The following is a 15996-nucleotide window of genomic DNA, read 5'->3' as shown; positions in this document are numbered from 1 at the left end:
GACTGCGTGCTTTATCCTGGTGTGTGTGTGTGTGTTCGCGTGTCTGCGCTTTAGTCACAGAACATTCACCCTGTGAATGCACGGAGCGGTATCTTCTCCCGGTGCGCCTCCTACATTACCCAGAAACCTGTTGTCTGTTGTGTATCCATGTCACTTCCTGCTCGGCGGTTTTCTGTTGCACATTCCTAGACACCATCCCATGGTGAAGGGGAATGATGCTCATTGGCCTAAAAAATGGAAATCCCCCCCTTTTTTTTCTCCCTCCAAACACACACATTTATTCACATACCCTACAGCTGCTGCATCGATCTCTATCGGCATCAGACGCACAAGCACATACATTTGGGATCAATTTCACTAAAAAAGAAATTTCTAGTCACCGCCGCTGACCTCATGGAACTAATAACGTTTTCAGCCGTTTCTGGATCAGTTCCACCTGTTGTGACTGTCTCTGGTCTGGGAACGTCTGAGAACAGGGAAGTACTAATTCTGCCTCATGCTCTCTGACCGTTGCACTTTTTTCACTCATTTGGTTGTAAACAGGATGTGTTGTCACTACCCTTTCTACACTTTAACTGCTCCCTTGAACCCGTGTCATATGACTGTCAGTGACACTATTCAGGATACCCCCCCACACACACACACACACACACTTGCATACACACACACTTCTGAACTTAACATATTATGCTGTTGAAAAAAACACTTCAGAAGGCAGAACTAACTACATTTCACAGACATGAGTCGGCACACTGGCATGACACAACACTGCAACACCAGCAATGTCACCACAGGGATCCGTTAGATGTTACTACAGTAACTGCACGCTCACGCTTGTGCATGCCCCCAGCTTTTCCAGACATAATCTGACTGAGTAAAACAGGGATTTAGCAGGCTAGCAGCCAGTCGGGCTCAGGGCAAAGAGACACATGGCTAATGCAAACACACACCGGTGATCAGACATCCATGTGATCACTCACACTCAGTCGCGCGCACTGACATCCTCCCAGCCGGCACATGTGGACAGGCACGGCCAGGCCCCTCGGTCTAGACGAGGGGACACAGACGAGAAGTGCATCGGAGGGGAGCGGTAGAAGGCTCCAGATGTACTCACCCCTTTTCTGGAGCCATCCCTCTCTAACGATGGTGACATCGCTCATGGTTCCTTCACGCCGAGTCTGATGCCGTTACACGCCTGCTCCACACAGCCAGAGAGGGAGGGGAGGGGAGGAGAAGAGGAGAGGAGAAAGCGAGGGAGAGGAGAGGAGGAGGTGGAGGGGAGGGGGAAACGGCTCTCCCAGCCTCCGCGTCACTCTCCCTCCCTTTCTTCCTTTCCCGTTCACCCTCTATAACTCGCCCAGCCTTTCTCTCTCGCTCTCGCTCCCTCTCAGACGCAGACAAGCGCACGCACGCGAAACAAGCGCTGTGTAGGGCTGAGCGCGCGTGTCGTTTTGCTTCCTGTCGTGGCTTATCTTCCTCTCTTCTTCGTCTTCTTCTTCGTCTTCCCCTCCTCCTCCACCTCCTCGTCCTCTCACGTTCCCTCTCCAGACCTTCCTTCTTCACCAGTAGTGACTCAGCCTGAAAGGAAGTGAAAGGAGAGAGAGAAAAAAAAACATGATATAGAAAAAAGAAGCATGGCTTTATTTTGCTTCCCCTGCTACACCATCACTCCCCCCCAAAGCTCTTTCATAATATCTGACAAGACAAACAACTTGTTATTGAGAGGACGAAAGCTTCCCCCCCCCCCCCCGCCGCCCAACAATACACCCGGTTCCTCTTTCTATTGCAAACACTCCCTCTTATAAACAGGATGAAATATTGCAGAGCTCTTTCTGAAGCAAAAAAAAAAAAAAAAAACTGACCTTGATTGCCAAGTTTATATCTCTAAGCTCCACCTCTCATTCATTCAAGGATTTATTTATTTTTCCTCCCCCCCCCCCCGCATTGAACAGACACTGAATACCAAAGCGAATCCACCGCTCCTGCTTTTTAAGTAACTCCTTACATTGCAGAATGTGAGTCGGTGTGTGGATGTGGTGATTGACTCGTCTGTGTTTGAGGAGTGGGAGAGCATCTCAGGACTGTGGAGTAGAGAGCCCGGTTAAAAATAGCAACCACGGCAGTTAGGGATGTTCTCACACTCTTTCTCTCATGGCAAATCTCTGCACCTCTCTGCCGTCTCCCACCCCCGCCTCGCTCTCTCTCTTCCTCTCTCTCTCTGCATAGCGGCCATGTTCACCTCAAATGCACCCGACTTCCATGGTACGACACGACACGCAACGGTCCAGCCCAAACGGGGAGCTGCGGTTTAGTGCGACCGTCGAAGTCGTTTGAGGCTGAAAATCAGTATTCACGTCAGCTTCTGTCTGCGCCGTCTGCCGCAGACATCTGGAGGGACTGCAGCGTCAGGGCGAAGGCTGGAACACACCCCACAGACGCACACACACCCCTCTGTACATTTCTGCCTTTATTTATTTCTTTTTTTTATGTCGAGGTAGCAGAATCGTGACTGTGTGGAATCTAGGTGAACAAAAGCAGACTCGGCCAACCCGCTTTGATGCTTTCATGACCAAATTTGAACTGGATTTGAGCGATCCTTTTTCACTAATTAACATACGTTTTTTGTTCGTTTATTACAGTTAATGCAACTTCATAGAAAATTGGATGCAAGTGAACTATTTTTCAATTACATGATCTCTATAGGCAAAGTGGCTGCCGTGGGTTTTTAACCTATAAATTTATATTGTGCTTTTCAGATTCTATCTGTAAAGTCTTTTTAGAAACAAGCATGTTCACCTTACAGCTCGCCACTGTGCACAACTTTGTGTTGCTCCATCATCTAATATCTCAAGTGTGAATAGAAGGACACCACATTGCATCAAATAACTTAAATGCTATCATTAGTGCAAAACAATGGGAAAAAATGATTTTTTTTAAGTATTAAAGAAATGACTGTAGTCGCACTAGTTTTACTCTACCTGATTTTTTTTTAAAAAAGGAAAAGAATAGTAGGTTTTACGTACATTGCAAAGAAAAGATGAAAGTATTAGTAGTTTCTCTGAGCTGTAATTCCCTTGGAAATAAGCTTCAAGGGCGAATCCATTAGTGCAATCCTCTTGTCAGGTCAGAGGAGCACTCTTTGCCTCATCTTACCTCAGAAAAACTTTCCTAAAACCAATCAGTGGCCTCATACAAACTTTGGCAGACGTGATGTGCAGTAGGGAATCCATGCTCATCCTTCTAAAAGGAAAGCCAATTTGGGAGGAATGCCAATGTTACACTGCACACACAAAGATGTGTGTTTCAGCCGCATATTTTGCACCAATCTAAAGCAGGTGATGAAAGCGGCTCTAATTTGATCAACATAGCTTCCTGGAGCAGGAACAAGTCTGTTTGCGGAGGCTCGTGAAAGGTTCATCTGCACTGCCCGCCCAGTTCGCGCTACCGCTGACAGAGGACACTTGACTTATTCAAATGCTTTGTGTATGGAAGATCTAAAAAGAAAAATATAGATTTTTGTGCTTTTTTTGATCTATCACAAGAGATAACAACCAGGCTGCATTAACGTGTGGATGTAACGGCGCACAAGCTCACGTGGAAGAACACGCCGTTCTGCACACCAGTGCAGTTTTCAGGTATCAGATTTTGTGACGCTGCAAGGCTATTTTAGAATATGCTCCTGAAAACAGAACTATAGCGCTTTTGTTTGGGAGACGGAAACAACAGAGTTAAGATCTATCAAAAGGAACCAACCAGACAACACGAAAACAGAGTCGAATTATGAAATCTGTGGTCTTACACTCAGCTGAAAAATGAAGCACATTTTCAGGGAATGACGCAAAAATGCAAGACAAACCACAGTTAAATTTATCTTCCTGTTATGACAGAAAAAAAAAATAATAACGTCAAAAATCGACATAGGAGTTCTCAGTCTCTGCAGAGAGTGTTGCACACTTACACATAGAAAAATAAGGAAATCACTCCAGAGCTACATTCCCAACAATGAATAGCTAATTACTAGTGATGCACAATATTAGGGGCATGGTATGTAGATATTAACTGTAAAATTTAATATTGGACATAGGAAATTCCGTCAAAATAACTCACTGATATAAAAGGCATAATTTTTATATAACAAACCGGTGACAATAATAGCTGCGGCACAGCACAACGTCAAATTTGCACCGTTTGATTTTCTTTTATTGTCTTAGAGAGCAGATGTCATGAATAAATTTGATATTAAACATAATTCAAGTTGAAAGTGTTACATCATTCTCAGACCCTTTTTAGTATTTACATTTGGTAACAGGCTAAATTGACAAAGATAACCAGTATTTTAATACTGGTAAAGCAATATAGAGAAAGCGATATAGTTTCAGTAAGTAGGTATATTAAAAAAAAATATTAGTATTGCTATCGGTTACCAGCCAAATTAGTTTTAGGATATTTAGCATATTGGCTATATTGAATATCGACCAAAATAATCCAATAAACCAATATTGTGCATCCCTATTATTTACCCCTAACATATTGCTGAATGCCGACCTGAAAAGTAATTACGTTGAGTTGTTGAGCTGAGGGGAACAAGAATGACTGAGACAACATGACTTCCAAGCTGACATCAAAAAGCCAGGCCCTTACATGGAATTATCCATCATAAAACAATCTTAAGATTTGGTCGCAAACTGCAGTCGTCCAGCAACCAGAAGCAAATTTATTTATCTCAAAAACAGAAACGACCTATGTCAAACATCAAGCAGTGGCAGAAAATCCAATTGCTGCTTTGGCTCAAATCATATTATTGCCGTTCTGGTTTTGCCAACCTCGAGCTCCTTCCCCAGCCATGTCCTTTTCCTTATCATTTTCTCCCTCTTTTCACAGATTGACTCCAACAGCAGGACCGCAACTTGTTGTCCAACCGTTGTTGGACTGACTTCTCTGTTGGACTGTTCTGACGGGAGTAACTGTCAAGATTGCATCACGACCAAATTCACATATGTGGCCACGTTCAAGTCCTCTACAAGTTTTGAAAAAACAAAACAAAAACAAAAATCACATAATGTATGCAGAAAAGGCTACAGCATGATGCCGTGGATGCCATAAATTGCATCACTTTGTGGATATTGTGTTCAGGGTGATGAGCAGGGTAAGTGGGTTTGTTTATTTCAGCACAGTGTTTAGCCCAAATAGTTCAATTTTTGTGTTATGTGGATGACTAACAGATACAATGTGGACAGAATCACTTAGCTTAGATTTTATGCAAGGGACAATATATTAATCCACATATCTTGCTGTCCAATCACTGTTAGATTGATGTCTCTGTCTGACCTGTGCAGCACCATAATCAAGGAATCTGCCATCTCCAATTGCAGTGACAGGTCAGGTCGTTCTGAAAGACTTATTAGTGTTAAAGTGTCTCACAATCACATTTAAAGCTCACTTCTCTCTACAACAGACGGCTAAAAGCTTGAAAATATTTCCTCCAGGAGTTTTGAAGGGGGGGCACCACGTGCCAGCACATTGCACATAATCAACAACTCAAGATTAAATGGAAAAAAATGCAGACAGACAGTTATTTATGTACTGAGCTTAAATGGAAAACTCAACCCGTTTGTGGGCGTTTTCATCAGCAAAAGTTAGCAACGCAGACCTCTAAAGCATCAGTCACAGTGGTCCGACAACTCGGAGCCGCCTCCGCATGTTATCCTGACATAAACACACCATCCATCCCGCTCTCCGTGTCATGTTTACCGTTACAACAGCGTCCGGCCAGCAGCGGCGTCATCACCTGCAGCAGCAGCAACAGCAGCGACAGGTGCTGTGGCAGTGTGTCCCCCTACCTCCCTGCACCTGCTCTTCTTCACACACCGCTTCTATTCCTGCCTTTAACTCCGGCCTGAGCGAAACTATGCGAGCTAAGCTAAACGGCGGTCTCCGTCAGAGTCATCAAACGGATTTCCGACAAAACTGCGGTGGTGTGTGAGGGGGTTGGAGGGGGGTGAAGCTGCCGTTACCGCGGCCAACGGTTGTTTTGATTCTCAGGAAATTCAGAAACGTCACAGAGGGAAGCGGCACCCCCTATCTGTCGTGAACCCGCCCACTGCCTCCACATGAACACGCACACAACAAATTCAGACACGAACGCCGGTTCCCCCAACCGTCCAGCACAGACCTTCCGCTTTCGGTGACGAGGAATTCTACTCGATGTCTGACTCTCCACCACTGAGCGGTTCTCTCATCATCCCTCTCCAACATCCAGTGGGGATCCTCGGGTTCGCAAGCCAACTATCGCGAGAACTCGGAGTTAAGGCCGTTTACGTGCGAGAAGTAAAAGTGGCTGCTCTGTCCCAGTTTGAACATTTACCTGGAGAGAGAGAAAGATACGCATGAAGTCGTTTTTATGGGAGAACGTGTTAAAGTTTAACATTAAACAATTGTTTCAAGCTCATTGCGTGTTTCATCATTTGAAAATAGACGTGTATCCAAAGGGAAAGTTTTAACTCTTGGTTCCGTTTTCTACCAAGATGTCCTGTCACAAAATAGTAATAATAAAAACACAAGAAAAATGCGGAACAAACAAATGAAAAAAATATATCTAATTTTATTGCTGTTGTATAATGTCAAATATTTGAATTAAGCTTAGGCATTTATCTTTGCAGAGCAGCAGAAATGTCAATTTTGTCTGATTTTCTTACCATTTTTATTACAATGAAAACTCCCAATATTTTTAATAATATAAAAATATATATAAAGTGCATAACACGTGGAATTCTAATCACATCATGTTTGATAAATTTACATATTTTTGAAAAATGCATTTATTTCAGTAACTCAAATTACAAAATTGAATCATATAAATTAATTACTCACAAACTGTTTTTAAGCCCTTATTTCTGTAAAGTATATTAATTTTTCCGATTACAAAATGTAAAGCTTACATTTTAGTTGAATACATTATATCACACCATTTTAAAAAACACACACATTTAGTATATAGCTAAATGAAAAGCCTAATGCGAAAAAGTTATTTTAAAGATACTGTTAATGACAAGCCTCATTTGTATATATAAAATGCATATTTTATATATGTGACTTTATTGTATAGATGTTTAAGACATCATTCAGAGATCCCAATTTTAGGTATAATTAGCAGCTTATCAAAGTTAAAATTAAAGTTTTTAAGCAGTATATCAACTGATAACAGAAGGTGGATAATTTTTTCACATCCTGTTCAATATGCCCTTCAACATTTTGTAAATATCCAGTTTTGCTTTGGTGTTGCAATGTTTTAATTTGATCTAAAATGGAAACTAATTTTCAGTTCTTAAATATTTCTTCTTTTTTTTGTCAAACCTAAATGCTTCTAATTATCAGAAAAAGTCATCATTAGACAATATCCTGAATATACACAAAGTGAAGTTTTTAAATTTTGATTTATGTAACATTTTTGCTCATGTAATATTTTCCCAAAACCTTCAGCAATCATCAAGATGCATCAGCTCTCGGTGTGGCTTTCTGGAATCTCCAAGCATTGAAAATGTTGTTTTAATTGACAACGACATAACAGATGTCAATAATTTTATCTTTCATTTGTTCTTAAATTTCTTCAGCTCAGAGCATGATGTGTTGCTTTTTAAGACTTTTCAACCTACATCATGTTGCCAGGTAGGTTCCGTTTTTGTGGTTTTAAGATTGTACAAGTCAGGCTGTAATCAGCAAAATTAAACAACATAAAAATGGCGCTTAAACACGGTTAGTTCCTGATTCCAGGAGGGCCGCATTACTATTCAAATAGGGAGAGGCTGTTTGCATTGATAATGAAGTTATCTTTTAAAACGGCATTATGGATTTGGTCAGGGTTTCTTTGTCTCAGAATAAACCTTGTTTGACCGTCTGAAACATTTGAGTGTCACAAAATGAAGCAAAAACCAGAGGGATTCTGTATTGAAGCAAAGTTTCCTACAGGACTATAAGAAAATGAGGGGTCAAACAAAGTTGTTAGAGAATCAAATTTTATGTTGGATCATCAGGAAGTTGATCAAAACTTGTTGTTTCTTCTGGAACAAGTAGTATGAAAGAGGTTATTTTTAATATCAAAGGTGTGTTTTGACAGAAAATCATGCAGAATTTAAGAGGAACTATGGCCCAACTAAATTAAAGCAGCAGAAGAATTTTTTTTCATTATATAGGGAAATAACAGATTCCGTAACACACCACTAAATTAAGGAAACAAACGACACAGCACGAACGAGAAATTTTTAACATCAAAACAGAAGACAGACTTCAAAAGTTTCCTGCTGAATGTTGGTTCCCTTTCCAGGCAAAAAATACATAAAATCTCATTAATCTGTTGCAGAAAAGTCAAAAGGATGACTCTGTTGACTCCTCTTCAGGTCAATATTACATTATTTACTCAGATATGATGACACAAAATTACAGAGTCTTTGCGATCACAGGTAATATGTATAATTCATGCAAGATTGAAGAGAAGGGGTGCAGTGGTGGCACAGGGGTAAATGCTAAATAATGCATTTTGACCAATATGTTACCTACTTCAGATGAGATATTGGCCACTTATTACTCTTCAGCAAAACCTTACTAAATAATGAAATAAATAATCCAGAGGTTTCCATTTCAGGTAGCTATTAGACTACAGTCTTAAAACTGAGATCGGAGTTGGAAGCATGAAATAAAAATACCGCAACATGGGGCGTGCTGTGGTGGAGCAACACTTAGCACGCCTCACGCTTGGAGGCCTCAACCTGCCGCGGACGTCGCGGGTTTGACGACTCCCGGTGCCGGCGACCTTTGCCACATGTCTTGCCCTCTTTCCTGTCTGCCAACTGTCAAAAATACGAGCCACCAGTGCGCAAAAACTCTTCGGAGAGGAAAAAAAACAAACAAAAAAATACCGCAACAGACTTGTTAAAAATATAGCTGTGCATAAAAATAGCCAAGGAACCTTGCAAAGGTGGGAAGTATTTTCCATAAAATCACATTAAAGAACAAAAAAATGATAAGTACTGATCATAAAATCTGCTCAAGATTGAGCACTAGGTATCTTTCTTTTCTTTTTTTTTATTATATCTACTATATTTATGAAAGACAAAGTAATATGCTTGTGCGGAGGTTGTTTCAGCTTTGTATTCTCACACACATGTTCCACTCTCTTATAACATGTTTAAGAATGAGACGGCTCCATGGCGCAGGTCTCCACGCAACAGCTGATCAGCTGAAAGCACACCAAACATTTTGTGCCCATTTAAGGCTCAGGTTGTTTAGAAGCTGCATTTCTTGAATTCTTGTCCAACGCAGCTCTTTCCAACGTGGTCAGTTGTCCTGCTGTGGTCCTCTAGGACTCCTCCAGACAACAGTCAGCATGGGTACAGAAAGAAAGAATTACAGAAAACTGAACAAATATTATTAGAACTTTCTTCCTGCTTCGCATGAGCAAATACAGGGAAAGATTGAAATTTCTTGACATCATGGCACACACCGCCCCCCTTCACCTGACTGCTCCTGCCCATGGACTGGGCAGCTGGGCGGCAGAGACAGAGGATGTAGTCATGGGGCAAGGCACATAGAGGGGACACAGGTGGACCTAAAGTCACACACCATATGTGCGTACCATGTTCTGGCCTCTCTTACACACACACACACACACACACACACACACGCACACACACACTCACGTTGGGCCATCAGCTGGCTTTTTACTCGCAACTCTGCAAAAGGGAGGCGGATGGGCAGAAACCAGCAGCAGGGAAAGGTGTGCGCGTGCATTTGTGTGTGTGCCCTTGTTTACATTACATATGGTTTGCAGTTCTACTGCGCTCTCCTGGTTAGATTTAGAGGTATTATGTGAATTAAATGTTGGATAGTAGGGTTAGGAATAGATTAGGTAGGGTTAGGGCTAGCCAAAATGTATGGATGGAAGTCAGTGCAATGTCTTCAGTTTATATATAAGTACAAGGATGTGTGTGTGTGTTGTGGAGAGAAGGCAGTGGAAGTAAAAGTAAAAAAACAGCTTGAAATGCAAAAAGACCACACAGGGGATCCCTTCTGTTGCTGTAGCTGTGACCAGAAGTGTCCCTGTGACACACTTCCACATGAAAAAAAAATGTCAAAAGTTTGTGTAAATGTGCGCTAACATTCCAAATTTTATTTTATAGAGCCCTTTAAAAAGCGCGACACTGCTATGCAAAAGTGTTTTTAAGCCACTTGAATTGGTCCTCAATTTTGTACATTTTGAGATTTTATGTAATAAACCAAAAAAGTATCACCTAACTCTAAAATTAAATTAAAAATCAGAAAAATGTGACATCCACTGTAAATAAAAAATTACCTAATTAAAGTCAACCCCATAAAACAGATATTTGAAATATGTAACGCTCTTTCTAACGAACCGACATATATATGAATTTCAACATTGGAATTCAATTACTCTAAGTAAGACCACAACGGATTCATGTTTAGAGTCGCCCAGTCTCACATTTTTTGACATTTCTAACAAGTTTACGCTCAAGATTGCAAGTCGTTTCATCCATCTTCCTTAAAGGCCCTGTGATCCAAAACACCGATGCAATCCAGTGAGGTTTGCAGTTGTAGGATGACAAAATGTGAAAAAAGGTCAAGGAGTCTGTACACTTTCTCAATCAATCAATCAATCAATCAATCAATCAATCAATCAATCAATCAATCAAATCAATCAAGACACAGTATACAAAGTGAGGTAAAAAGACGCCCCGTTTCACACCCTTTCCAATATTGTAAATCTAGGGACTGTGTATTAGCTGTGATTGTGAGCAGCACTCCGGACTGTATCGGTTCTGGCCTCCCTTGAGTCGTCATTACAAGCACTCCTCGCAGTGGAAGAGTGAATCTGTCCAGTCAATTACATCAACTGCAGAGACACATGAAGGTTGGATCCTCTTGGTACGTTTTGCTCAACAGTGCGTGATCTTGCAATGTAAGAGCAACACATGGTGAATGTTTGTGATCTTCATGCCTTTTTTTTTGCCTCTCAATTGTGCAAAAGATTCTTAAATGTCTAGAAAAGTAAAATTAATACTTTTGTCATACGACAAATATTGTGGGAAAAAAAGCTGTATTGTGTTTCTGGGGTTAAATGGAAAATACCCTTAACGGGTTTGTTGTTTTCCTTCAGTTTTTTTTTTTCTGTCCTATTTTCTGGTGTATCATTAGTAATCTAAGCAAAAGAGTAATCATTGGTTTGACTGTGGCCTGGCAAAAAGCAGCCTCTTGTTCTATGCTTTGCTTCGTACACAAGCAATCGAGAAACAATTTTTCACTAGAGGTGTGGATTCTGTTGAAGTTTTAAATTGTACTCAATCTCTATTATTCGCCTGCGAGGCATGCAACGAACAAGTCTGACACTTTGAAGCATAGCACAAATTGCCAGCGCTGTAAACAACCATCCTTCACTGCACAGAGGAAACGAGGACGAGCCGACCAAGATGGCTGTTAATGTGAATTCAATATTTGGAAATATGACCAACAAAGATTGAACAACTTCATTCACGTCCTCCGCTGCCACCACTAAAACTCCAGGCAGACGACAAGCGCAGAAAATCGACATTATCATTCACAACTTCCCTTTCTGTTCGCTGATTGGCCCACTTGAAATTCTACGGGAGAAATTCAGGTCAATGGGAGAAATCCCAGAGAGCGCATTGAAGGGAGATTCATCAGAAGGCAATGGCAAAGCCAGTCTGACTGTAAAGATTTTGAAACTGATGGACCTTAAATGTAGCGGGATAGCATGTTACTTTTTACCCATCATCCTCTTTGGTTGAGGAGACATTCTTCCATGTGCTGCCTCCTCAGTTGACCCAGAAGCACAGAAAGCCTGTTCAGGTTGTAAAAAACAAAACAACTAAAAAAACCAACTTTTTTTAACTAAAGTTTCAGGTTTAAGCAGAAACATTCCATACCTCTCTCCCTCCACCCCTAGTTTATATTCCCCTTTCACCTCCTGCAGCACACACACCTCTCTCCACCCCTCCACCCTCTGCCAACTTTACTGCAGACCCAGTTCCCCCGCTCCCAAAGCCCTGGGAAGCAGCAGCCGTGCTGGACGGCCCGGCACCCTGTGCCACCGAAGCTCCATCCCTGCTCTCTTTGATGCAACTTCATGAGAGAGGTCAGCCTCACCCCGGAGACGTACATGGAGGTAGGGACAGCTGCGGTCAAACAGACCGGGCACACTGGATGCAGACATACACACACGGGCAGACACACAGGTATGCCCACACGAGACCGGACAGAGCAGCTGTAGCCACGACGTTGAAGGTGTGCCGTACAGCTCAGGGTCCTGTATTGTCCAGCACAGCTTCGCTCTCTTCTGTTCTGGGTCACCTACTTTGCACTCAGGTGTGAAATGCGGTCCACGGATCACCAGATGTCCAAATAAAATGTATTTATATGTATAAATAGGGCTGCAATCTGCAAACACTTTGCTGTTGTGTGCCATTGTTCAGGCAGTGAAAAGATGCTGTACATTTTCTATTAAACGTAATCAGAAATGTTAACCAAATTACTTTGGTCCTTTTTATTTCTAAAAAAAAACTATGAAGTTTTAAACTCTTGCAATGATTACATAATGTCACAATTTTTATTGTATGTGACCTATTTTCTTCAGACATAACTCGACTTCACAGCTGTTCTCTTCTTGTTTGTGTGTTTTTGTCAATGAGCAGCAGAAAAAAGGTGGTTTATCACAGTTAATCTTTGAACAAGGACGGCTTTGCTTTTCCCAAACAGTGCCATGTTGGGTTAGATGGCTTTCGGACTCTTAAATGAGCACATTGAACTGAAAAGCATCTTACTCTGGATGAACGTGTTCGAACTCATCACTCCATCACATTAAAGTTATCTCTCAAATGTCCACAGAGATAAACTTCAGGAGGAGCTTACACGTCAGCAAGCTGCATTTCCTGGATCTCTGCTGGCAGGATAATTTATGAGTGAGGGTAAAAGCAATTATGTGATTGACCACTGCTTTGCGGGAGCCATTTCGGTAATATTCTAGTCCTTTTTACACCCCAGTGATTAGGTGGTAGTGAAACCACAAAGCACAGGCTCTTGATGAGCTGTTCAGGTTTGCTCTGGAACTCAGCAATAATGTCATAGCCTCCCACTCAGCCCCTGACGAATGATACTGCGTATTTTACAGTGAGAGTGTGTGTTTGCAGGGGTGTCGGTGTGGTCTCTGTACTTCCCGTTGTTGGGGAGGATTTTCAGACAGATGTCACCTGCAGGACGCAGAGAAGTCAGCCAGGAAATCCATCTAAACTTCAGCAGCTCTTCACCGAGTGGCATGGCCATGCATGTTGGATCTCCGTCTTTCTTTCTATGCAAGCAAACGCACGCATTCATATGATCGTTTCCCCTCGCTGCTCATCCAGCTGCACATCGGAGTTCTGCTGGGTGCAATCAGTGTGCATTTTGCTCAGCTGCTGAACAAGTCATTGATGCAGCAAGAAGACCAAGTGAAGAGCTGTGAGGATTCAACCTGTAGGTTTTATTAGAAGGGAAAAAAGTTGTGAATCCTTAAAGCTGAATAAAATGAACTGGTTTAGAAACTGCAAATATAAACAGACAAGCAAGTCAGAACAGAAAATTGAAAATTATCCCGAGCCAACAACAAACAATGAGGGCAGCAGAAAACGATCCTGATCTTTTTTCTGCTCCTTGTATAAAAATATATAAAGTTTAAAGGAAGAAAACAGCAGAAAGTTGCTCTGCAGTAATAATTGGACTAAATTAATGTTGCTGCAATGTGGCTCTTCCACTTCAAAACAACAATAGACGGGAATCAGAGTTGAACTCTTTCACATTTTGTCACACCAACTTCAATGGGATTTTGAGTGACACAGTGAAACAATCGGCCATTGTTGCATTCATATTACAGACGTCATTGTTTTGGTGAAAACACAATCATGCCGTGCAATTAAAAACATTATTTTGGCTGCTTGGAAAGTAGAAGTTTAGTCTGTGTCACTTCCTTAACAGGCCTCACATTGAGATTTTATGTGAAAAATTAATTAATAAACTCAACTTTCCGGTATTTAATTAAGCGATTGCTCAAATGACAATAACATCAACTCGAATCATTTTAATGAAGTAAAATATCAGAGTTCTGTTTAGTTCTTTTGTAAGTACTAAGCTCAGTCATTTCCTTCTTTAGGTTATGTGTAATTATTGGGATTAGATTTAAATGTTTTATTTTGCCTGGTTTTGTGTGTAACGTAGTATGTCATTAGATCTTCATTTCATGTAAATACTCTGGTTTTGCATAACAAGTTTCACTTGCGTACTCTTAGGGATGGTTTCTCTCAATTTAGTTCATCCTTTATTTAAACAGTGTGTTCGCTGCTGCACTAATATTTAAGCAGCTTTCAGTCGGAGCGTGTTCTTGAAACCGTTTGGGTCCCACCACCATGACCGCTCAACCGCCATGACAAGCATGTGAGACAGACCGACAGAAAACAATGCATAATGATGATGAGGAAGGACGATGAGACATGGTTCTGAAGAAATACACAATGGCAAAATTAGAATTTTATTCAGATGTGTCGCCACACGGGCCAAAATGATCAAGAAGAAAGTCCTTTGAGTTCGCAAAAATACCCTCTGAGCCTCTATCGCTTTGTCATTTTGTTTTACTGTTTAATAATAAACTTTTCAATACGTTTTCAACATTGTCACATAGCTGGGTGTTTGGATTTTGCTTTCTGTGAATATAATTTTCTTTTTGGTTATTTATGCTCATACGTCTGGACAAATTCTGATCGGTTGTTTTTTAGATATTGCCAAATGAGCTTATTCCTTCATTGTTCATTTATTTATGGCTCTGAACCAGTGTCTCTATGTTGTGTATGAATAATACAAATCATTTGAAAAAACCCAGCAACTTGCCTTTTGGTACAAATTTTGCTCCAAACACAATCAGAGTCTGCGTTCTTTCATATTTTTTGTTACCAGGGGATGTATTTGGAGAGCACTGTAGCCGTTTCAAAGCTGCCATAATTAAAAAAACAGAGGTATGTATGGGATGAATTAAAATGTTAGTCTGAAACAGCTAAAGCAGCACCACCAGCTGTCCCTGTTGCAAACAATGATGTTTCTCAACCAATTCATTTCTGCTTGTCTGCAAAATCCACTCTGAGCCACTAGGGAGACCTAGTAGTCTATGTTCCTCCCTCTCTCCATCTTTCTCTCTTTCTCTGAATCCTATTTAGTAAACACATCTGTATGAGGCAGATTTTATGTGTTTTGGTGATAAAACATCTGGAGCAGCAGAACGGTAAGTCCTTGGGGGGGAGGGGGGGAGGGAGCTCAGCAGCCATCATGGGGCTGACGTTGGTTTTGGAGAAGCCTTGTGGTATTTGTTGAAAAGCTGTCTCCTTTGGGCCCGAAAGAACGATGTGTCTTATTGTCTCTCCCGCGTTTGTGTGTCTGTGAGAGGAAGCAGGGGTGTGCGTCACATCTGTCAACATCTGGGAGCGCAGACTGTGTTTGGCTTTCCAACAACTGGATGAGATGAACATCCACTCCCCCCCCACACACACACACACACACGCACGCACACTTTGAGAACAGCCAGAGGACAGAGCAGAGGCTCCCTTCATTTACACACACACACACACACAAAGGTTCTGATGGCCCCTGAGGGCCCAAATGCTTCCAAACCTGCCACTTCCTATTTCTGGTCCTCTCTTTATAGGACACATTTCTTGTCTCATACTTTGAATTTTATTTTTTTTTTCCATATACACACTCTCACACACACACCTACGAAGAAGCCCAGTAGCGGTTTTTTGTGTGGAAGTGATTTTCCCCAGGATGCTCGCTCCTCAGGGATGCACAGGAGGAGTCGTCTTCTCCTTCCCTGAACAAACTGCTGCGAAACATCTGTCTGCAGGCGGAGAGGGACAGATGTGAGGAGCATTGCTGTCATGGGAGGAGACGTCT

At 41.6% G+C, this 15996-nt stretch overlaps 1 protein-coding gene across 3 annotated transcripts in view; it reads right to left on the bottom strand.

Annotated features, from left to right (window-relative positions):
• Positions 1 to 6290, bottom strand: part of akt3a (v-akt murine thymoma viral oncogene homolog 3a) — a 60196-nt gene extending 53906 nt beyond the window's left edge. Inside the window, exons 1-2 of one of the 3 annotated variants that reach the window (XM_055029679.1) lie at positions 6173 to 6290; positions 1115 to 1578 (exon numbers count right to left, since the gene is read on the bottom strand). In XM_055029679.1, coding sequence (XP_054885654.1) covers positions 1115 to 1160 — 46 coding nt within the window. In that variant the 5' untranslated portion in view covers positions 1161 to 1578; positions 6173 to 6290. Of the gene's footprint in view, positions 1 to 980; positions 1093 to 1114; positions 1579 to 5751; positions 6153 to 6172 lie in introns of those variants that run through there. The other 2 variants (XM_055029680.1, XM_055029681.1) reach the window with 2 other exon arrangements.
• Positions 6291 to 15996: the final 9706 nt, after the last annotated feature.

Source organism: Poeciliopsis prolifica, unplaced genomic scaffold (genome assembly GCF_027474105.1).
Source record: "Poeciliopsis prolifica strain line A6 unplaced genomic scaffold, Auburn_PproV2 SCAFFOLD005, whole genome shotgun sequence".
NCBI classification, from domain to species: domain Eukaryota; kingdom Metazoa; phylum Chordata; class Actinopteri; order Cyprinodontiformes; family Poeciliidae; genus Poeciliopsis; species Poeciliopsis prolifica.
The sequence above is the reverse complement of the archived record's forward strand: the minus strand, read 5'-3'. Positions and strand labels throughout refer to the sequence as shown.